At 53.4% G+C, this 21931-nt stretch overlaps 6 protein-coding genes across 6 annotated transcripts; 3 read left to right on the top strand and 3 right to left on the bottom strand.

Annotated features, from left to right (window-relative positions):
* Positions 1 to 3083: 3083 nt before the first annotated feature.
* Positions 3084 to 3748, bottom strand: DACRYDRAFT_105486 (uncharacterized protein; the record flags this gene model as incomplete). Its single annotated transcript, XM_040768095.1, has 4 exons — positions 3084 to 3269; positions 3338 to 3522; positions 3591 to 3669; positions 3719 to 3748. The coding sequence occupies 4 exons, from the start codon at positions 3746 to 3748 to the stop codon at positions 3084 to 3086; spliced, it is 480 nt and encodes a 159-aa protein (XP_040631320.1).
* A 423-nt stretch (positions 3749 to 4171) lies between these two features.
* On the top strand, positions 4172 to 5335 carry DACRYDRAFT_114755 (uncharacterized protein; the record flags this gene model as incomplete). Its single annotated transcript, XM_040769870.1, has 4 exons — positions 4172 to 4270; positions 4327 to 4498; positions 4547 to 4713; positions 4763 to 5335. The coding sequence occupies 4 exons, from the start codon at positions 4172 to 4174 to the stop codon at positions 5333 to 5335; spliced, it is 1011 nt and encodes a 336-aa protein (XP_040631321.1).
* A 471-nt stretch (positions 5336 to 5806) lies between these two features.
* DACRYDRAFT_76878 (uncharacterized protein) lies at positions 5807 to 7475 on the top strand. The gene is made up of 8 exons (XM_040776232.1): positions 5807 to 5882; positions 5938 to 5973; positions 6026 to 6071; positions 6123 to 6177; positions 6229 to 6299; positions 6354 to 6732; positions 6784 to 6895; positions 6945 to 7475. The coding sequence occupies exons 1-8, from the start codon at positions 5868 to 5870 to the stop codon at positions 7377 to 7379; spliced, it is 1149 nt and encodes a 382-aa protein (XP_040631322.1). The 5' UTR covers positions 5807 to 5867; the 3' UTR covers positions 7380 to 7475.
* A 749-nt stretch (positions 7476 to 8224) lies between these two features.
* DACRYDRAFT_48498 (uncharacterized protein) lies at positions 8225 to 8888 on the bottom strand (the record flags this gene model as incomplete). The annotated part of the gene is made up of 2 exons (XM_040774840.1): positions 8225 to 8708; positions 8764 to 8888. Coding segments are annotated over 2 exons (609 nt in total), but the record flags the coding sequence as incomplete, so codon positions are not given.
* A 2654-nt stretch (positions 8889 to 11542) lies between these two features.
* DACRYDRAFT_20963 (kinase-like protein) lies at positions 11543 to 13411 on the top strand. The gene has a single exon (XM_040772167.1). It carries the CDS (start codon positions 12131 to 12133, stop codon positions 13022 to 13024), a length of 894 nt encoding a protein of 297 aa, XP_040631324.1. The 5' UTR covers positions 11543 to 12130; the 3' UTR covers positions 13025 to 13411.
* Positions 13412 to 17323: 3912 nt separating this feature from the next.
* DACRYDRAFT_20964 (gamma-glutamyltranspeptidase) lies at positions 17324 to 21901 on the bottom strand. Its single transcript, XM_040772168.1, has 15 exons — positions 21868 to 21901; positions 21775 to 21801; positions 21706 to 21715; positions 21371 to 21647; positions 21150 to 21311; positions 20846 to 21101; positions 20672 to 20790; positions 20597 to 20621; positions 20510 to 20547; positions 20345 to 20461; positions 20234 to 20291; positions 19819 to 20172; positions 19208 to 19769; positions 18383 to 19151; positions 17324 to 18309 (listed from the first exon to the last, which is right to left on the bottom strand). Exons 4-13 carry the CDS (start codon positions 21635 to 21637, stop codon positions 19726 to 19728), a joined length of 1440 nt encoding a protein of 479 aa, XP_040631325.1. The 5' UTR covers positions 21638 to 21647; positions 21706 to 21715; positions 21775 to 21801; positions 21868 to 21901; the 3' UTR covers positions 17324 to 18309; positions 18383 to 19151; positions 19208 to 19725.
* Positions 21902 to 21931: the final 30 nt, after the last annotated feature.

Here is a 21931-nt window from a genome sequence, read left to right on the forward strand (position 1 = left end):
TATGTTCTATGTGCCCATGCTTTTTGTAAGACAGTGTCCTGTCTGTATGATCCCATATGCTGTAATCAGGGGCAATGCCATCCAAATTCACTTCAGGGTCCTTACCAACACCATTCTTGGTTTCCATTGCTCCCAACCTCAATTCTGAGGTGGTGTTAGGGCAACACAGGCTGATTAAGTCTGCTCACCTAAGAGTGCCAAGAGTCTAAGCAGGCAACAAGGAAGTGGAGTAGACCTGATGACTAAGACCTATCTACAGTATAGGTACCTGTGGATGATCCTAAGAGACCAAGTCTGAAGAGACAGTCCCCAGGCAGAGTAGGCCTTATATTTATACCTCTGTGGTGGAACCTGCTAGAACATCTTGCTTAGTCAGCCTAGTCAGGTGATCAGGTCATATGAGGTCATGCACAGCCATGCACAGCAGGTCACCTGACCATCCAATCCTTCCAGCAGGTTCCAGCACATGCCAAGGTATACCAGCTACTTCCATGTCATAAAGTCTTAGTCATGTCTCTTGACCAAGCAATGAGCTGGGTGCCCTCATCAGGGCAGGGGAGGTGCTGCAAATATGACATCACACAAACACCTCCTCCAGGTAGTTCATTTGAGCAGAGTGTAGTATGTGTCCAGGTTTGAGCTGCCTGTGAGGTGATTCAGAGGATGGCGGTAGTGTTGGTTGCTCACTTACCAAAAAGAACATGGTGCATTCCATGTGGGGAGCATGGAACTGAAGAGGTGCCGGTCGATTGTGTTTGTTCAGAGAACAATTACAGAAGCATCATGTTGAGGGATGAAGGATAGTCGGCTCTGGTACCTCCTTTGGATTATGAGATAAGTGGACAAGGGCAGAGGAGGGCACAACACACTTGGCTGAGAAAACACATGCAATCATCACATTGGGGACAAGACAGTGGAGGCACGCTTGCCATGGCCAGAGCACTGTGTGAAAGGAATCAGGGCAAAGCACTTGTGGCAGGCAATGGAGAAGCCCTTAGTGCTGAAGGTGGGGATGGAATGATTGGGCTGCATCCCTGTAGTGCATGTAGTGACCAGGGACAGGCCAGGACTAAGGTCTGTTGTAGAAGGTGGGGATGGAATGATTGGTGCATGCAGGGACTGCCCCTGCAAAGTCCTTGGGTTGAGAGATGGGGATGGGATGATTGGGCCTAGCAGGCTCACTGTTTGAGAAGGTTGGGGGCTGGAAGGGGAGGTGGGTATAGGTGGCACCTAAGTGGATCAGTAATGCCTTAGCAGGATTGGGATTGTGCACACCAATGAGGAATTGGATCTGAGAGTGTCTCTCTGTAAAGTAAGCAGTTGTCTTGCCTGAGGGTTATTGTGGAAGGAGGAGGGGAGAGGACAACACCATACAAGGGCAGGAAGGTGAAGAGAGAGGGCAGGAGGCTGAGGTGTTTTTTCCATGCCACTGCATCTGATGATATTGAGCTCAATTCAGTTGAGTAAACAGAAGCATGGTTGTTGCCATGTTTGAGGCTTAATGACATGGGTTCTGCAAGATCTGCGGATTCCAGGACTGTGGACAGTGCCGGCAATGGCAGATAATCAAGGATTGATGATGCCCTGGGCCAGGCCCAAAGTGTGGGAGGAGGACTGCTGACACCAGATATTGCCCAGAATAAATAGAGTGACCAGATTTTGTGAGATATATGGTGTTTCCTATTCTCATGAGATGAAAGGATACAATATGAGAGGCTAAGGTAAGGGAATGATTGTCAAATGTTTTCGAGTGACAGCCAAGTGATTTATGAATGATCCGTGAATGAGGATCATTCATCAGTAGGTAGTGCAAATGATTGGGGCATGCTGGAGGAAGGAGTGATTATCAAATGATTATCGAGTGATTTTGGGATTGTGAATGACTTGCAAGTGATTATCAAATGATTGAAGAATGATCGGAGTGATTGTCGAGTGATTGGGGAATGACTGGAGTGATTCTTGAGTGACAAATGATTGTCGAATGATTTGCGGATGAATGTTGAATGATTCTGCTACTGGTCGGATTTTTGTCCCATATGTCACGTCATAGGCTGCACCTGAAAAGGGGCGGCGGGGACCCCAGGTGCAGCCCGGGAATTATGACCGGTCGTCCTTGCCGGCCAAACTAAAGGAGTCGGTTGCTTTTTTGAGTCATATACAAATTAATGCCGCTAACTGTTACCTTCGTTGAATAACCGGTAATTGCTGCCACATTCACCTGCGGTGCTTTCACAAGGATCTATGCGTGTCCGATGCTTTGGAGCCGACACGAGTCCATCTCCACGGGCTGTTATCGCCTTACTGATCTTCAGGGTCTGATATGCGCCCTCCTTCAAATTCGAGGCAGAGTTCACGGGTCGTTCGTGGTCAACGGCTTCGCCTTACCGAGGGCAATACGAACGTCCATAAGTATTTCAGTGTTCAGAACCTAATAGAACGGTAAGTTAGTTAACAGTATTATGCTCGATGCGTTCTTTTGACCGGAAGAACATGAAAGCTCGACTGCCAACACTGGCTGGACGCTGTTCGGTTCCGGAACTCGTGGCCACCACGTTGTACATTTCCTTAATTGTGGGGTAGATGTTTGATCAGGGATCACGTTGGGTTTCTTGTTCATTGGGCACTTTGAAATCCGTCATGTGGAGAATGTCTTATAGCAGGATGTGATTGACTTCTCCTGCAGCGAAGGGCTCGTTAGAAGCGATCAGAAGCCAGGTCCTTATATCGCCATAGGGTCGCTCGAGGATAGCCGCAAAATAGACCATGAACCGGTTGGAAGCCTCGCGGATCTGTAGACGAGCAACGAGGAGATGCCGGACCACAAATAAATGATCTCTCAGAAAGAAGGAAGCAAGGCACACTTATATCGACCGCATTTCATTCGTGGAGAAGATAAAAAATACTGAAACATAAGTCTTGACACTCTCGAAAGAAATACTCGAGTTCGCGGATGGACCATTGGGTTCTTCCGTGTCGCATAGAAAACCATAGCAGAAGTCGTGACAGAATACAGAGGCCGATTGTAGCGAGGGAACCAGACTTCAGGGGTGTGCGGTCGGAGCACCCGGGATCTTCCGTTTCGATTATGCGCTGCCGGTGGCGCGGACGGTCTGCGGAACAGGTCCGTAATTACCACCAGCCCTGCTCATTTGCGCACGAAGCAGGGACTGACGCATATCAGTAGAGTCAACTCGACGCTTTGGCTGGGCAGCCATGGGGCTCCCGCGTGGCATGCTTTGATATGGAACGGCGGGCTTGGAGGCACCTTTCTATGCAAAAGCCACGAATCACTACGAATCAATGCATATAGTTGAAGCTCGAAAGACTTGTCGCTTACCTTGATCCATTGAGGGAGGAAGGTCCTGAAGATACCGAACATCTTCTCGACCGAAGCCTGCTTGTCACCTTTGGCTCGGCTATCGACCATTCCTTCGATCTTTGCTGCTTCTGCATTGACGGCGATAAGCGCGCGAATACGCTCCGATTCAGTCATGGCTCGGAACTGATGGCAAACAGCATCATCTGAGTACAAGCGGACAACGTGATCAGAGGAGCCCGGAGGTTCTCCTCAACGTGAAAAGAGCGCTCACCTGCGTTGCGGAGATAATCCTCGATCATGGTAAGAATCTGACGGGTGCGTTCACTTGCGCTGGAGGGGACTAGGGTCACCTAAACAATCAAGCTGCTCGATATGTCGTGGGGGGAACAAGCCGCTTACCACACCGAAGGAGTTCTGCCTGGAGGACATTGTTGTATATTGATGATATTATTGATGGAACGAGTTGGGAGGAGTATAAGGACGCGTGTGCGGATGTAAGGGATAAGTTCAAGAAGAAGGTCGATTTTGGAAGGGTGTGTGTCCGCGCCACCGGTGCTTTGGTATGGAATCCTGGTGAGTGGCTGTGCCTACATGAGAGACCCCTATTACATAATACGATGTTGCGGCCGGCCATCCGGGACGCAACGTGTGACACGCCATTCTTCTTTTTCTCAATGCTGGTTTTGCAGGGACAACCTTCACAGCCATTATCGATTCTGCTTTCGATAGAAGCGCAATGAGAGGGATTGTATAGCTGAAGCTGCTCTATCCCGATTAACTCGCCCTGTATCTCTAGCTCTTTGCATTCTCACGGCAACTGCCATCCTCACGACTCCAACGACCACTTACGCAATGTCCGATATATCGCCCATGTCCTCACCGGGCGGTTCTCGCTCCTCATTCCTAACTGACAATATTCGTGAGGACGCTTCTTCCCATTCTGGCATGGAGGTATGCAGTTGATGCGCTAGCTGATGACTCAACTGACAATAAGAATGTTTACCTAGCCAATGGATGAAGTAGCTCAGTATCTCGCCGATGCTCGCAGAGCAGAAGAGAACAATCGTCCAGAACGATGGTTCAATCCTGACCAAGACGACGAGGTCAATGATAAACAGGATGCACTACATGAAGACGTCCTACAAGAATTCTGCGCGATGTTGTGCGCTAACTCGGAGGGTAACAAAGTTTCCCGGATTACGTGATCCGATCGCTCATGCCAGACAGACGATCATATCAATGATTGGCACATGAGACGAGCAGACATCAAATATGCGATATTTCATGAAGTCTACGTCGCCGTATATGAAGCACGCAAAGATGTGTTGTTCGAAGACGAGAGCTGGGGTGAGCTCTTTGCGCTGTACCTTGCCTTCTTCATGGGCACTGTCGAGGTATGGTGTATCTACAATGATCGGTCAGTGATCTCACGGTATCGTATAGGCTAATACCGACCGTCGACCTGACCCATCCCTAATGCTCGAGAATGTGCCCGGTTTGACACCGGATCGCGGTATGACGCCGGACCGATACTCTCCTGCATACTCCTCCAGATCGCTCTCATCAAGGAGAGGCACCCCAGAACGTGGCAGCACCCCAGAACGAGGAGGAAGCCCACAATGGGGTGCTCCTCTCCGGAGATGGCTCACGCCTGAACAGCGGATTGCCTTCTCGCGGCCCGGAACGCCAGAGCGGGAGGCGTCACCCATGTTGGCTGGTACCCCTGAACGGGCCGGCACACCTGATAGTGAGCCTAGGAGTTCCGAATGGAGATTCCCTGTCGATCGTCGTTTGACGCCAGACTCTGGGCCAGCATCCACTCGTGCCGATTCTCCAGCCAGCTCGCAAATAACACCCAATCGTAACACTCGAGTAGATGCCGATCGAGACGCAATGATGCTTGAACGCCGGACGTTGTCCGATGCAGCAAGAACGGCCTCTCCTCATTCCCAGCATTCTCAGCATTCGCAACGCCCGCACGGGCCCGCCGCACTCGTTGACGGTGTGTATTCTTGAGTCTCGACACCAAGGAGAAGGATCTGTTGTATACCAAAATCGCTTGTAGAGCATACCAGTATAGTGAAAGGAAGGACAGAGGTCGATTCAGGCCAGAAGAGGAGGAGGCCATCTGAAGGACGCGTCGGGAACGCGTCTAGAACCGCAATCGTAGCGCGCATTATAGTCGATTTGCCAATAACATTGGCGTTTGGTCCAACCACATATATGCGCAGTAGGAGATTCGGGGTCAACCTTGCCATGGAGACTTAGGGGAAGAAACGTTCCTAGTGTCACCCAATATTGCCATCACAGTTTTGAAGCTAATGAAGGAAAGCAGAACAAAAGCGTCGTTGATGGTTGCACAAAAAGGGGCGCGGTTACCACGCAGTCAGCATTTGCGCCGCCATTTCGCTCCCGCAACACGGGGTTCAGCGTCGTCACCATCACACACGGTGGGTGACTAGGGTGAGCGCGTCGTCCCTTGTATCCTTACGTTCACGTCTCCATCAACCTCGCTGCACAACAGCAAGAAGAGCAATAGACTTCTAACATGCACGCAGTACAAGTACGCATTGGCCATGCTAAGAGTGTCAAGGCGGAGCTGACAGGGGCATTTACAGACTCAGTTCTGGGCAGTCCGAGATTACCTCAGTCCAGTAGGCAGCCCTACAACTTGTTGTCAAGCAGATTTGACGGTCATCTGCCTAGGTCCTACGAGAAAGTAAATTCAAGGAGCACGGGCGGATCACTCCAGGTTGGTGACCTCCACATACCATAGAGTCGTATTCCCTTAACCTCTCGGCAGAGGAATTCGTCGCCGCAGGTGACTTTCTCACCTATAAGTTTCCCGTGTGGACATGGTACGCGGAAGCTATGTCAATGGTTGTTTCATACGCTGAATAGGAACACAGGGAAAAAGGTGACGGAACCCGAGTACGAGACTTCTTGCCCAAGGATAAGCAGTTCCTGATGACTCGAAACGGTGAGGCGTCATCGTTTCTCCTATTTGGTCTCCTCTCTGACAAACAAATATCAGTCCCATGTCTTCGACGAGCTACTACACTCGCATATACCGATGAACAAGAGGATGCTGAGAAGATGCTCTCATTTACCGATGGCGGCGATAAGGAAGATGAATGGGTGCAGACTCATGCCGGCCGAGCAGGAGAAGGTGATGGGGTTGCTGAAATCAGTGACATTCCGGACCTTGATGGGCCGTCTCATACCGCATCTGCCATCACAGCGGGGCTAAATAAGATGACAATGGACGAGCGCCATGCTATTGACGCTCAGCCAATACCAGAGGAGATCCCTGACATCGATGATATCCCGGATATGGAGGATGAAGGGCTCGAGGAGGCAGAGGATGTGGCCGCTGCTGCGCCAGAGAAGGCTGCTGTTACGGAAGAGGCACAGTATGTTGATGTCCCGAGCACTCTATAACACTGTCGCTGACTTCCGCTCAGGCCGATTGAAGTCGCAAAGGACAATTTGCTCCAGGTTCGAACGTACGATGTCATGATCACATATGACAAGTACTATCAAACCCCAAGAATCTGGCTGCTCGGTTATGATGAGGTGAGCATGATTGAACCTCGCTTGGCCAGTCGTAGCTTATCAAGGGTAGTCTGGAAACCCCCTCACCCCATCTCATGTATTCCAAGATGTCTCCGCCGATCATGCATTCAAGACGGTCACCATCGAGCCTTTCCCACATAGTACCACTCTCACCGCCGCCTCTGTCCATCCGTGTAAACACGCCAATGTGATGAAGAAAGTCATCGAGCGAATGAACGCTGGTATCATTGCGGAGGAGCAGAAACGGCTCGGCATCTCTAATGCTAAGCCTGATAAGGACGGCAAGAGTGGCAGACGTTGGTTAGGCGGGATGGTGCGCAGGGTCACAGGTGGATCGGGCACGGAATCACCCAGCACTGGGAGCGAAACTCCTGCTTCGGAAGACGCTGAAGGCATGAGAGTCGACTTCTACCTCGTTGTCTTCCTCAAATTCATCGCGAGCATCGTTCCCACCATCGAAGTCGATTCGACCACCGCGTTCTGACCTGCCTTCAAATGCCTTAGACTAATGACACCTTGGACAAGACATGAAGGGTATATATATGACTCATGAGAGCGCTGGGAAACCAGCGATTATGATGTAGGAGTATGTGACGATGGATGACCGTGATACCTAGATACAAATGGAATGTGTCATGTAGAAAAATCCAAGAGTGCTGAACAGGAGACTCTACGAAGCTGTGTCGACCTTGGTCTTCTTTTTCTTCTTCTTGCCCTCGACCTCACCATCGCCCTCCTCATGTTTCCGCTTTTTCTTCTCAGCAGGTTGACCCTGGACGGTCTCGGCTGCTGCGTCTGCTACGACCTTGGTTTTCTTCTCTTTCTTCTTCTTCTCCTCAGCAGGTGCGGACGTCTGGGCGGTCTCGGTTGGTGCTTCCGCTATGACCCTGCTCTTCTTCTCTTTCTTCTTCTTCTCCCCATTGACTTCCTTAGAGGCAGTAATGGCCTCAGCAACGACCTCATCTGGGTGTTTCTTCTTTTGCTTCTTCTCCCCAGTCTCCTTCGCCGGGGCACCAACATCAGCAGTTTCCTCAGCTGCATGTTTCTTCGCCTTTTTCTTCTCCTTTTTCTCAGCCTCCGCTGGCTTAGGGGCATCAGGGACCCCGGCAGCTTCGCCCTCGTTCTTCTTCTGCTTCTTCTGGACGCCCTCTTCTGCCGGTGCCGGAGATTCGTCCGACCGCTCTTTGCGTTTCTTAGTCGCTTTTTTTTTCTCTGTGCTCTCCGTCTTCTCCACAGCAGTACCATTGGCCGGTACCGGAACAGGAACATCAGCTGTTGCATCTTTCTTCTTGGACTTCTCTTTCTTAGGTTTCGCCGTGGATACTATGGTCATGTTAGTATTGGCGATGATAGGACAAGTGCTAGGGACGTACTTTCAGTGCCATTTGTTGCAACAGCATCTGTCTTTGGTGCCTCGGCCACCTCTTCCGTACCTGGCTCCGACTCTACCGCCTTTTCTTTCTTCGCCTTCGCCTTTTTCTCTTTCTTCGTTTTCCCATTCTCTTCAACCTCCTTCACGACCTCCACAGCTGGTGCCACAGCCGGCTGTTCCTTCTCCTCGGGAGCTGCAGTCGGCTGGGAAATAGGCGACATCCTAGACGGCGTCCCCAATGGTGTGCCATTCGCACCTGTTCCTGTCATCCGCCTTCCCATGCCCATCCCCTGTCCAAATCCTCCCCTCCCACGACCTCGCTGCTGATGTTGACCACGACCATTGGAGTACTGCTGCCCTTGTTGGCGGTCTCCTTGTTTTGGTCCTTTGTATAGACCCTTTTGGTACTTCTCCGCTTCGGAGATGCAAGATGTGTGACTCCTATTATTGAACTTCTGGTCAGAAAGAATATGGTATATCGAGTGACAGGACTTACTTCCACTCTACCGGACCGGCAAACGTTTTCGAGCAGTCTATACATGTCACAGAGGAATGACACTTGTAGGAGTGTTGATCAAGCTTCGGTTTCTTGACCGTGTCTCCGCACGCATCGCATCTAAACAAACCAGATGCTCTAATAAATCATTCTATATGTATCCACAGCACCTGCACTTACTGAAAGCTAACCATGGTGATGTTGGGATTTTTGCGGATTGAGTGATGTCAAAAACCAAAATTTCAGACGCGAAGGCGGGACCCTAAGCGGGGAGTTCGGAGCCGAAATCAAGATAATCCGGCCACCGTCCCACACGTGCGCAACTTCAGCGGCGTTGGGGATCGGAGATGGCACGTTAGCCTGCCGTCACCTGCAGTTTGATCTTTGTCGGAGCACAATCATGAAGGAATCGCGCAGATGACTAGCCAGAGAATGAACCACATACGCAGAGACGAGTTGCACCGCTCTAGCAAAGAGATGTGTCGGTGCATGCTGCGTATGCGTATGACTTGGACATGATCAAGCTGACGTGACACTGAGATGGTTGAATCATTGATGTCGGATAAACACTGCTTCGAATCTCTCAGAGTCTGACGTTTGAGGCCGGAGCACGTAGATCTGCGCGCCGCAGAAAGTGCGGTGGTAGTGGTGCAGTACACGTGGTGTTGAATACGTTCGTTTTTCGCTCAACATACAAGGCATGATTTTCGTCCTCAAGGCAAAATCTGCAGACGATATCCGGGTAATTGTAACGCGTTGCAAACGCGGTTGTTGCCGTTGTGGCTCTCGTTGTCGTGACTGTGCCCTGGGATGAATGTGCACGGAACGGCGATCCCGATGATCACGTGGTAGTCAGGTGTTTACCTTGTGGAGCGCGTTTGCTCCAAGGACAAGACGGGAGCAAAACCCGTAATTTGCATCAACCCCCCCACGCGTTGACCTCCTCGGGGTTGCGGTGTCACAGGCTCTCACAGGGCTCGCCCATATCACCCCCAGTCGCCTCCTCCCCTTGCTCTTCAACGACCACTATACCTCTCACCATTCGCAATTTTCGTTAACGACTTCTCCAGCTCGACTTTTTCAACTCTCTCATCGCCTTAATTGCGACTCATTTAACGACCCCAACAACTTTCAAGTACATACCAACAATCACCCAAGCATCAACTACGTTTTTCTCCCGCCTTCGCAAACCCAACACACGACGCATATAACTTCAAAACATAACATGGACGTGTGTACGGCACCTTCTTCTCCACCGCTCTTCTTCGAGGCTATTTCTGCGTGCCTACCGTCCGCCAATAACAATAACACCCCGTCCTCCCGTCGGTCTCGATCGCGACTGACGATCTCTCCCATTCGCCTCCAACTCACACCAAAACTCCCGAGAATCCTGACGTCTCCTAACAACTCTCCCTCACCCAAGGCCGTTACCAGTTCGACACCAATTCCAGACTCGCGCCCGCCTCTCTTTCGCTCGCTCCCTGCACCAGCTCCGATGGGGCTCAAGACTCCATCGCATGACCCGGACGCGAGGAACCTCTTTCCCTCAACACCACAACCTTTCCGCTCTCACAGCGTCGCGGGCAACATGAGATCGAAGATTCCCGTTCTTCAGGTATCTGAGGTCGCAACAGAGAGGAAAGGCATGCCTAGGCCGACGCTGAACCGCAACGTACGTTCGACTGAGGATGGGGCATATATGCGCTCAACGTCTCAACCCTTCGCACAGTCTTCCTCTATGAACGACGTAAAAGAGTCGTTTTCATTGCAGTCTGCTAAAATAGAGCACTCTTCGCGAGTCAGGAGGAAGAGTAGCGTGGGTCGGAGACCTGTCAGTGCTATGTTGCTGCCTGGCGTAGGCAACAGACAATCAGCGCACGGGCACAGTCATGGACACGCACACGGACAACTCCGAAATGACAACATGTCTCCTAGGCCGCGATCAGTCGGAAACATCTTCAACATCACAGTGCCTCCTGACCCCTCTCCGGGGTTGGTCCACGATGACTCGCCCTTCCTGGATCCAGAACAATCACCATTTCCGGGCCACAGTGAAGAGGACGTGGATGATGATGATACGCCGATGCCACCATCACCAACAACTTCGGCTGTACCAGAGTCGTTTTCCAACAGTTCGTTGCTATCTTTGTCTGCTTCGACCTCCTCGTTGCCCCCTCCTACACCGGACGACCTAGAGCCCGTGTTGGGACATTCCCACGAGAAGCAGATGGACCCGTCATCAAATTATTTCAACAAGGTACTCCCCCTGCAAGCCGTGTTTCAACCGACAACCATCGCGAAGAAATACAAAGGCCCTGGCCGTGGTTCGGATGCTTATCTTCAAGTTCCATCGCCGGTGGTAAGTCGCCTCCCACCGGAGGAAAATCTCGCATCGTCGACCGGGGACGATTATCTGGTTACACCCAGTCTAACACCACATCCCCCGTGGCCCTCACACATCGCGCAAGCGCTCAACCTTCCCCCGCCCCCTGTTCCGCCAACTCCTGCGCATCCGATAATGCCACCGACTCCAATCAAAAGGCCCAACGTACACTTTTCGTCGGCTCTGAACCCTACTCAGTCATCTGCTTTCTTGGTTCGGCTTAAGGACGTCATTGCAAAGGACACCCCTGGCACAGCACCTCAAGCTCCCCGGTCACGATCTCATAAGGTGCCTCGTCCGAGCCTCCCGAATAACCTGCCGTCCTTCGCGCCTGAAGACTCGCTCGAAACCTCCCCCTCCATCCGTGCACAGCGGCACACAAGGGCACAGACGCACCGGGAGCCCGTCTCTAGTTGGCCGCGCAAATCGCTTCCATCTGAGCGTCACACGACAGATAGTCCCCTGGGTCACCCAAGACGAGACAAGCTCAAACGCACAAGTAGTAACGCAAGCGCTTGGTCGGACGTGAGCAGCAATGGAGAGCCTACAGCGAGCGACGACAACAGCCAGGACGTGGACATGGTCACCCCTACACGTGGTGCAGGTGGCCGGATCCAGTGGGGTGCTAGTCCAGCTCTGACCCGCACACCTGCGGTGAACATCGCTCTCGGCCTGCAACGGACGGCGTCAGACGAATATCCTTCTCCACCTGAGACGTCGCCTCTCATTGAGCGAGCTGCGAGGCATTCGGCTGCTCATAAGACTGCCCAGCCATCATTCAGCGGTCGTGCCTCCCTGAATCCCGCCATATTGCGCACGCCTGCGTCTCCTGTAGATAGTCGGGTACCTACACAAAACGTCGTCAAGGGCCGACACTCGTTCCCTTTCGTAAAGTCTGACGGCGGTGCCCTCGGACGGTTCGAACGCGACTTCATTGAAGATGGTCAGCTGGGAAGGGGCGGCTTCGGTTTCACATACCGTGTGATGGCTCGCCATCCTGCTCCTGGTGAAGAAGGCAAGGTGTGGTGCGTGAAACGCAGGAAGAACCCATTTGAAGGTGCCAAGGACCGACAACGCCAGCTTGAGGAGGCTAACATCCTCCAATATCTCGCAACGCCCTCTGTTGGCGGCCCCCACTCACATATTGTGCAGATGATCGACTTCTGGGAAGAACAGAATACGCTGTATATCCGGACGGAGCTGTGTGGGCTTGGAGATCTCAGTATCCTTTTGCAAGAGTTTGGCCGCATTTCCGAAGACGGTCTAGGAGAAGCACGCGTGTGGAAGATTCTGAACCAGATCACCAAAGGCCTTCTTCACGTTCACCAGGCCGGGATCCTTCACTTGGACCTCAAGCCTGCCAACATCTTCATCACCGACAGTGGCGTACTCAAGATCGGCGACTTTGGCCTCGCCACCCGCTGGCCCCGGCCGAACGCTGCCCTTGAACGAGGCTTTGAGCGCGAAGGAGACAGAGAGTATATGGCTCCTGAGATCCTCCGCGGCGTATATGGCAAGCCGGCGGACATATTCAGTCTTGGAGTGCTCGCCCTGGAATGCATCTGCAACATTGTCGTGCCTGATATGGGGGAACCGTGGCATAAGCTCCGAACGGACGACTTCTCCGATACGGAGCTTTCCGGCATAGCCAGCTTCGAACTGTCGAGTCTAATCATCGGCATGATGCATTCCGATCGCACGCTGCGACCGAGCATCCAACAAATCCGCGCTAGCATCGCGTTTCAGCGTTTGGAGGGGATGCTCGCATCCGGCGTAGTTGGTTCAGCGATCGAGCCTGAAGAGCCCGCGTTCCTAGCAAGTCTTTTGGGTTACTCTGGGCCTGAACCGGTCGAAGACTCAATGGATGTTGATATGTAAGATAAAGAGGGATAAACCGAAAGAAGAATATTTCTCGACTGATATTTTGGACCCATGCCGTCATCTCTTGCTGTTTGTCCTGCCAAGCTTGCGCGCTACCATATGCATCATGGATACCTGTCTTTCACGTCAGCATCATCTCCTTTCTATGTTCTCCATTCGTTGCGTTCTTTCAGTGTCTATTCTGTGATCCTGCCTGTTGATCATTGGGGGTTGATCCCCTCCCGTTGTTGCTCATCCAGCCTGTGCCATCTGTTCTCATCCGTTCATTGGTAGTCTTTCTCCCTGTTGCTATTCTCTCTTCGCTACACCCATACCCTCCTGACTGTCGCATGTTCCGAAGATGTGCAGAAAGAGATTTCTTCTTACCTCTTACTCTCACCTGATTTTACAATACGATACACCGCACCCTTTGTTTTCCTTCACATTCGACCTTCCCATTTCTGCCGATCCAAAGTTTACACTACATTATGCTCTCAAGTAGGGTACGGGATTGATGAAAATGTGTACGATTATAAGGTGAACAGTGCGTGATGCCGGTAAATAGTTGTCAAATATGGCAGTAAGATTACCTTTTCCAACACGGGCCCCCATTCGATGGCTATTGCCCAATAGACAGTTAAGTAGGACGCTCATCTTACAACAAGAATGCTTGCCATATATGCTTCGCTCACTCGTACAAACTTTCTATGTGGTATCTGTCATGCATCTCGGCATGGAACCGTTTATCTTGGTTCTCAAGAATCTGCTTAGAATCGGTTACTGCGCGCTGCCCTCTGTGCACCTTTCTGTCCCTGGTCACCTTCGCAATATTTATCTCATTCACCGCCCGACACGGCGTGGCCGTGCGGAATGACAATTCACTTGACAACCGGACTTGCGAGAAGACCCTTCAAACACGTTTCTTCTGTTAGAGTAATTGTCACTGCGTTGCATTCCACACGGGGACGACGAACACCAGCACATGGAATAACAGAGGTCATGAGAAAAATCAGTTGCTGACATACTGCCAATCCTCCGCCTTTGCCTGGTGTTGCCCTGATTCCCTTGCACGTTCTGTGACATGTCCGTGTGTCCGTCTGCACCGCCCACTGTACGATGGCAGATACAACAACCTGGTGTCCACTCGCTGTTCTGTCCTTGCGGCTCTCCCCTCCACGCTGCTGCCATCCACACCATAATTCTTCAATAACGCAGTGCGCGTGCTATTGCTGGACAACAGGGAGCTGGTTCTCTCTGCGCTTTGATCATCATCTCATCTTGCCTCTTTTTATTATCCCTCATTACACGAACTGCGGGCTCCTGTGCCTGCCCCCCCACATCCATCAACACCTATCCATACCCCCCTTTCGCATGGAAACTCTCTACAACACCACTATACCCGATACCTCACCCCTCGTCGGATACTACCCATATGCAGAAGGCGACCCCACAGGAGGCTGGGACAGCCTCTATCTCTCCTCTGGCTTCCCCAGCTGGCCAGGGCAGGAAGGCCTGGGGACGAGCATGCATGCCACGAGAGGCAGCAGCTCAGATTTCAATATTACTTTTTACGGTGGGTCCTTGCTCGGCGCGGCCGTGGATGTGCACTGACGGATGCTCGCCGCAGGAAACGCCATTTGGATTTATGGACTCCTGCTCGGCCCAGCATCGTACACAACAATCCTGGATGAGACAGCAGCGGTCGGCTCGGCGGACAACGCACTCCTGGCATCGTATACCGACCTGGCAGAAGGGCAGCATACATTCGCGCTCCAGGCCAACGCATCTCTTGGAGGATTGGGGTTCCAGTACGCTGTCGTGCAAAGCGGCACGGGCAGGACGGGGTGAGCAACATTTGTTTTGTCGGGGCTGGCTGTGCCGTCGCCGGCTCCCTCTTGCCAACCGTGCATCGCCCTGCCAGTCACTGACGATCGGGCAGAGCCACAGCGACGAACATCTCCGTGCCCACAACGGACCCCTCGGTGCTGCTCGCCGGCCAGTGGCAGCAAGAGATCGTCACTGCTCCCGGGAGCACGGGGCAGGACGTGAGCGTCAGCACTGTCCAGTCTACCAGGCTCGGGGATAGCGTCATGCTCACGTTTCAAGGTGCGTTCTCTGTGCCTGGCCACCGCAGGCTGGCTGCTAAATTTGCACAGGAACGGCCATCACCGTTCTTGGCACCCTCTCTCCCAAAGCTGGACGGTACTTCATTACGCTGAACAGCAGCACCTCAGGGATAGTAGAGAACTGGACGTTCTCCGCCTACTCGCAGTGGACCGTGCCCAGCGCTGTACTATTCTGGCAGGGTGGGTTGGGGCCGGGCAGCGCGAGTGCGGGGGGAGGCTCGGAGGAGTGGAGCGTGTGGGTGAGCAACGCCGAGGACGGGAGCGAGTTACAGGTACAGGAGTTCACGGTGGTGGAAACTGAGGGTGGACGAGGGTAAGTGCTCTTTTCCTCCTAGCCAACACAAGTACTAACAGTGCACAGGCTCTCCTCTTTCCCCTCTTCTACCGCTGGCACATCCACATCCCACCTCCCAGCAGGGACGATAGTTGCCATAGCGCTGTCCATCACCGTCCTGCTTGTGCTTCTCTTCCTCCTCTTCCTCCGCCAACGCCGACGGCTCGCCTCCCAAAGAGAAAACACCTCCTTCCTACCCTTCCCCTCCCGCGCACACCGGTCTTTCCTCCCCACCCTCCGCCCGTTCTCTTTCGGCTCATCCACGTTCCCCTTCGCCTTCACCCCGAGGGAAAGCGGCGCCCTGAGGATGACTGTCAATGGGCGGACGTACGATCCCGATGACCGGGCGCCGGTCAGTAGCAAGGATGGGGTGCGCTGGTCCGTCAACCCAGGTTCCTCGAGTAGTAACGCAAGCATCGCAAGCTCTGAGAGCGTGGAGAAGCGTGTCGAGCATCTCCCGGAACGCGAGTCGCCTCCCGCACCAGTCTCCCTCCGTCCACCAGGCAGAGCTCCCGGGCCTTCCTCCCTCTCCCTCTCTCCACAGAACATGGAACCAGAAAACATCACAGTCCAGGACGTGGCCAAAACCCGCCGCGCCCCACCGCTGACGATGCTCTCACCTTTGATCCTCCCCTCGCCTATGGAGTTCTCCGGTCCCCAGACTGCGCCCGCCTCGAGCAGGCCTATGGGCCCACGGGCACGCACGCCTGATACGTTCCGTTCAGCTCGCGCAGGGTCTTCCCACCCTCTGCAGGCCCCGCCTGTCCCGCCTATGCCGAATTTCGTCAACCCTTCCCTCCTCCTCCCGCAGCGGTCAAGCATCGTCTCGACCTCCTTTACGGATTACTCGCATTTCCGCGCTCTGTCCGATGCGGTCTCCTCCCCCTATCAGGAGGTCCTGAGCCCGAGAAGTAGTATGAGCAGTGGTGGTCCTGCTCCTAGTAACTTCTACTTCGACGACGGGGTCACGCGGGGAAGGTCGGACGCTTCTATCTCCGCTGCAGGGGAAGGGGAGGGTAGGAGCAGGAGGAGCTCGCGCAGCCGGCGTAGCCAGGCAGAAGGACAGGGAGAGTTTGGGATGTTACCTCGAGTGGGGGCGAAGAGTGGCAAGAGCAGGGCTGTAAGGCTGTTGCCTCATGTGCCAGAGTCGGCGTGAGGTTGCATTTTTGTGTTGACTGTCTGTGCGGCTTGGCTGGTAGGAGCTCCAGATATGTGGGATGAGTGCGATGTCAGGTTTGGTGCATGTTAGATTAATCTTGCAAGGATATTTTGTTCAGACCTTGTAGACTCGTATATTATTATTGTAATAGAAAAAGTAACCCAGTGCACTCCTCCCCCATTGTGGTCTTTCCTCATTACAAACTCGACTTTCCGACTTTCCGTAGAGTTAGGAGTCAATTACGCTGTCGTTGGTTACAATACGGAGAAATGAACAATAGTATTGTTTGTCCGGAGCGCATGGTAACGTAAATCGATCAAATTAGTCAATCAGTTGCTGGCACCGGCATTGTACCCTGCAGGCCAAAGCTCTGTCGGCCCATCGTCGTCCGCCAGTCACTTACATCTGCGCTGCGACCAATTTTGTACTATTTGAACAACTGGTTTGGAATTGCAATATCTTATACCAGAACTGTTGAAAAATTGAACGATATTGAATAAGTGAATATGAGTGGCCGGGAAAGTGACCGGAAGATAAAGCACAATATCCAATGCAAGGTGAGCACTGTCATTCCCCTTTGAGTGGCCTGGGATTATACAATTTATTCACTCCTCATATTACAGTACTTCTCTTCATCTGGACAACCTCTAGGTCGAGGATGCGACCGCGGTTCCGACTGCCTATTCGTACACCCCGACAGCACAGCGTGGTTCACTGCTACTAAGCCGTTGGGGCGCAAGTACGAGTTGGAGAAGGATGATCAGAGATCATGGAGGAGGCGGGACGATGGGGAGAGGGACCGCGACAGGGAGAGGGATAGAGATCGTGATAGGGATAGCGAGAGGGACAGGGACAGCGGTTGGACAAGCCGAGCAGGAAGAAGCGGTAGAAACCGCTCGCCGGACCGTCCAGGCGGGCGTGGCCGACCTTCGGGGAGGACGTCTTCGCCCCTACGAGACCGCCAACCATCGGGGACGCCGCGCTCCTGGGGTCAAGCAGACGACGGTCTACCAGACGGATCCTCGACGGGGGAGATAAGCCCTAACAAGCGTCAGCGGGCGAGCTCGGTCGAGTCCGACATGCTTGAGCGGCTCGTTACTAAGCGACCGCGTATGCGCACTCCGCCCACTGGCCCTGCGGCTGAGTCTGCACAAGACGGGAGGGCGGGGCTGCATGTCGATATCCCTGCTGTCAACCCCGAACTACGTACATACCTCGACGCTCTCCGCCTGGCCGACAGCGACATGCCTATCTCCTCTCAAACACCTGGGGCAACAACCACACCCATTGCTACAACGGCGGGGACGACCGCCTCACCCATTCACAGCTGGCCGCGTGACCCAAGGCTGAGGCAAGCCGAAAGTATGACGAGCGCATCTCCCCTCGCAACCCCCACGAACGTGACGACCGGTGTCTTCCCACCGCCCCGTGCGGCGGAGAGCATTAGTGGGACAGATACCGCCACGCCCGTAACTGGACGAGAACCGCCGACCAACCCTAGACTGATGCGACCTGAGCTCTCCCGTTCCCCACTCTCCTCTCGTTGGCCGAACGGCTCGGAGAGGACGCAAATGCCTACCACGGCCAGTATCATGCAGCTTATGGGGCCTCCCTTGCCTGAACCTGCTACTCGGGAAAGGCTCATGACTATGGAGCAAAGGGAGAGGCGGAAAATGGTTACCGAGTACGTCCCCAATTCAATGCTTTCATCGTGTTTCAGGAATATATGGATGAATATATGACTGACGCGGTCTTAGGGAAATCATCCTTGCTACCGAGGCTAGGCGGCGGATGACCGAGGCCCAGAAGGTAGCGTTACGCCTGAGGGAGACGGTGCGTGCTGTCACTCGAGGCTCTGGCACAACCCTCGGGACCGGGGAAATGTCCACTATCCTTGCTCAGGCTGAGGAGGCCGCCCTGGGCGCACAACGAGTGAGTGAGGCGCACACCCTTGCGGTTGACCAGGGTTTGGCGGCGCTCTTCGACGGCCTGCAACTGGGCGTCGAAGAGCTCAATCGGGGGCGGCAGGAGGCCAGGGTGCGGGAAGAAGATGACAAGAAGCAGAAAGAAGTCGTGCAGCAGTTGGTGAGGCAGCAGGAGGACGCTGCCCGGGGCATGGGAGAGCTGAGGGAGGAGATAGACCGGTTGAAGGACCTGACGAAGAAGGGTGAGGAAGAGAGGATCAGTGAGCTCCAGAAGCTGGAGAAGGGGTACACGGAACGTATTATCAAGCTGGAGACAGACCTGGGGAATGCGAGGGAAGCGAGGGCTGGGATGGAGAAGCGGGTCAAGGGCCTGCAGGAGCGGGTGGATAAGATCCTGGCTGGCATGGAGAAGAAGGAGAAGGAGCTCCTGAGTGCGGAAGAGAGAGATAAGTTGTTGAGGGAGACTGTGGAGAGTCTTCAGGCTAGGAATCGCCTGCTCGAAGAAGGGAACGTGGGACGGAACAGTGGGCTTGAAGCGCTATCGGATAAGGTCATGGGCTTGGTCAACCGTATTGCCGACTTGGAGGATGCGCATCATGCGGTACGTTCACATCCGCCGTTCTCATGGAGGGGTTGAAGTTGCTAACCATGGGACAGCTCGACGCCGCCCTACACAGTTTGCCTACTACGCCGTCCATCGACAACATCTACCGTACTCTTTGGCCCCGGCTTTCAACTGCAATCGACAGATCCGTCAAGGGCATGGTTGACAAGGCCCGGCTGAAGCATAACCAGTTTGCGGAGGATAAAGTGCTCGAAATGTGGAGGCAGTTCGAGCCTGTCGTCAAGCTTGTTAACGATGCTGAGAAGTGGATGAGTGAGGAGCTCAAGAGAGCGGACACTCCACGGACGTCCCCAACGAAGAGTGTCTCTGCTGGGTCGACCAGCGCTCAGCGTGCGGGATCCTAAGTGTATCTAGTTGTGTGGTACGTGCTTTGCACATATTATTTCTCGCATCTGCCCGTGTACATCTGGGTTGTAATTATATCCACGTGTAGTCCAAATGATAAATAGTAAAACTGTTGACCAGCCGTGCCTTGCTGTACAACAATGACCAATCAACCACTATGGGATACAGAGTCTACGCAGCGAAGTTGTGATCTATTTTGTATCTTCTAGTAGCCAGCTGCAATACCGTTCTTCCTCGAGTCGCTTGCAGCTACGGAAGCCATGAGATGGAAGTGCTTATGGATGATATGATAACGCACCATAGAGGTATCCATCCTCGCCAGCCATCACAGCCTGGATCTCACAACGTCCATCGTTGATGTCAAACAGAGAGATATTATGGCCTCTGACTCTCAGGGCCTCCACGAGATCTGTTGGGAAGGTCGACTCTACAGACACCTCCGCTGGGGCGAGCTGGTCGTGTACTCGCGGGGACTCGACGGACTGGCCAATATCCCGGCCCCAGTCAGAGCCCAGGATCACTTGAGCGATACCACCAAAGATGCGGCTCCCACCTGAGCCACCCACGGCAAGTAGGAATGAGCCGTCAGGGCGTTCCATGATCGTTGGGGCCGTGGACGATACTGGACGCTTCCCGGCGGCCGGGTAATTGTCTAAACCGCATCAGCGACTCCATTGGTGCAAGATAGATGGATAGATGATGGCGGCGCTCACATGGTGATGGGGGGAAGCCGAAATAGTTAGGTATACCCGGGCGGGAGAAGTCATCCAGCTGTTTTGATGCGGGCTGAGTAACGAATCGGTAATGTCATAATTTATGCCTACCTCGTCATTCAATATCACGCCAGTGACAGGGTCCATGACCTGAGATCCGAAGATCAGGTTGACTGTTGTGGTGAGCGCAACAGCCATGCCGTCCTTGTCAACAATGGACATGTGCGTCTGAAAGACTATCAATGAGGCGTTCATGAAAGCGGATGAATTGCCCACAGTTCCATGGTCCGCCGGGATATCAAAGATAGGGCCATCTAGGGACTTCATCAATAGATGCAACACGGGATCTTGGTCCAGACCAACAATAGTCAGCGGTATGCGTCCGCTTCTGTGATAACCGTCAGTGAAGGAACTCCCGCGAAATGCGGGAAGTCAAACCTCATCGATCATTTCCCATTTCTCGGTACTGAACTTCTTGGTCGAGATCTCTGCCACGCGCGCGGTACGATTCAGGAAGAACGCTAGGTCTCCGATTTCCGTCCTTGCCGCGAATCCAACTGTTGATAGGGATGAGAAGGGAAGTCCGGGCTGCGCAGGACGGAAAGTTCTCACACTTGAGCGCTTCAACCATGCGATGGACGTTCAGGCCGGTCAGACCCTCACCAGGAAAGTCGAACTTCTCGCACATATTTAGAACGTGGAGGAGCACGGGACCGCTGGTGGGTGCATTCGTCGTATACACTTTGTTGCCCCTGTATGTGCCGACAAGAGAGTCGTACATGATAACCTCGTATGAAGCAAGGTCCTCCATTGTCATAATACCGCCCGTGGCCCGGATCTTTGCGACAATGGACTCGGCAATCTCCCCCTACAAATTATCAGTCGACAACTCCAAAGACAGAACACAGGGGCGCACAGTGTAGAATGCATCAGCGCCCTGCTCTGCAATAGTCTGCAACGTTCGCGAAAAGTTCTTCCGCTCAATCCACTCGCCTTCCGTGAGCCATTCGCCCCTAGGCGCGAAGATGTCCTTCCACTCCTGAGCAATCTGGTCCTTCCTGCCGAACATCTCTAACCACTAGGAACAAAGGGGTTAATCTACGGGCAAGAGCCCGAAGGAAAAGGAAAATGGCGCACTGGGATACGTCGTGCAAGCTCCTTCTGTACCCTCCACCCGGCAGCAAGCTTCGCGACAGGCTCAACGACGTCCTTCCATAGGAGACGGCCGTACTGATTGTGGGCAAGTTCGAGTCCGCGAAGCTCACCTGGCACGCCGATGGCTAGACCGCCAAACAGGGACGTAGACGGATCTTTGCCAAACATCGTTGCATTCGAGCCAGCAGGTGCGATTTCACGGAAGTCGATGGAAACCGCTTTCCCACCCTCTGGAGGCCTAATGGTCATGAATCCACCACTGTGGGCATAACCACGCGTTCAGACATACACGTAATAGGAGAGTGATGGTCACTAACCCTCCAATTCCTGGGAGGTCACGCCGCATCAACATCCGTAGAAGGAAGACACAGTGCCAGGATGCATACCTGATGAGAACGAGTTCAAGGTGCCAACTACGAGAATAGAATGCATGTATGTCAAACACACGACCAGTAGCATACACAAAAGAACCAACACACCACACAGCGCCGATGTGACTACAGCGTCCACTGCCGAGCCCCCAGCCTATCATAGAGTACAGTT

This window comes from Dacryopinax primogenitus (genome assembly GCF_000292625.1).
Source record: "Dacryopinax primogenitus strain DJM-731 SS1 chromosome Unknown DACRYscaffold_4, whole genome shotgun sequence".
NCBI lineage: Eukaryota > Fungi > Basidiomycota > Dacrymycetes > Dacrymycetales > Dacrymycetaceae > Dacryopinax > Dacryopinax primogenitus.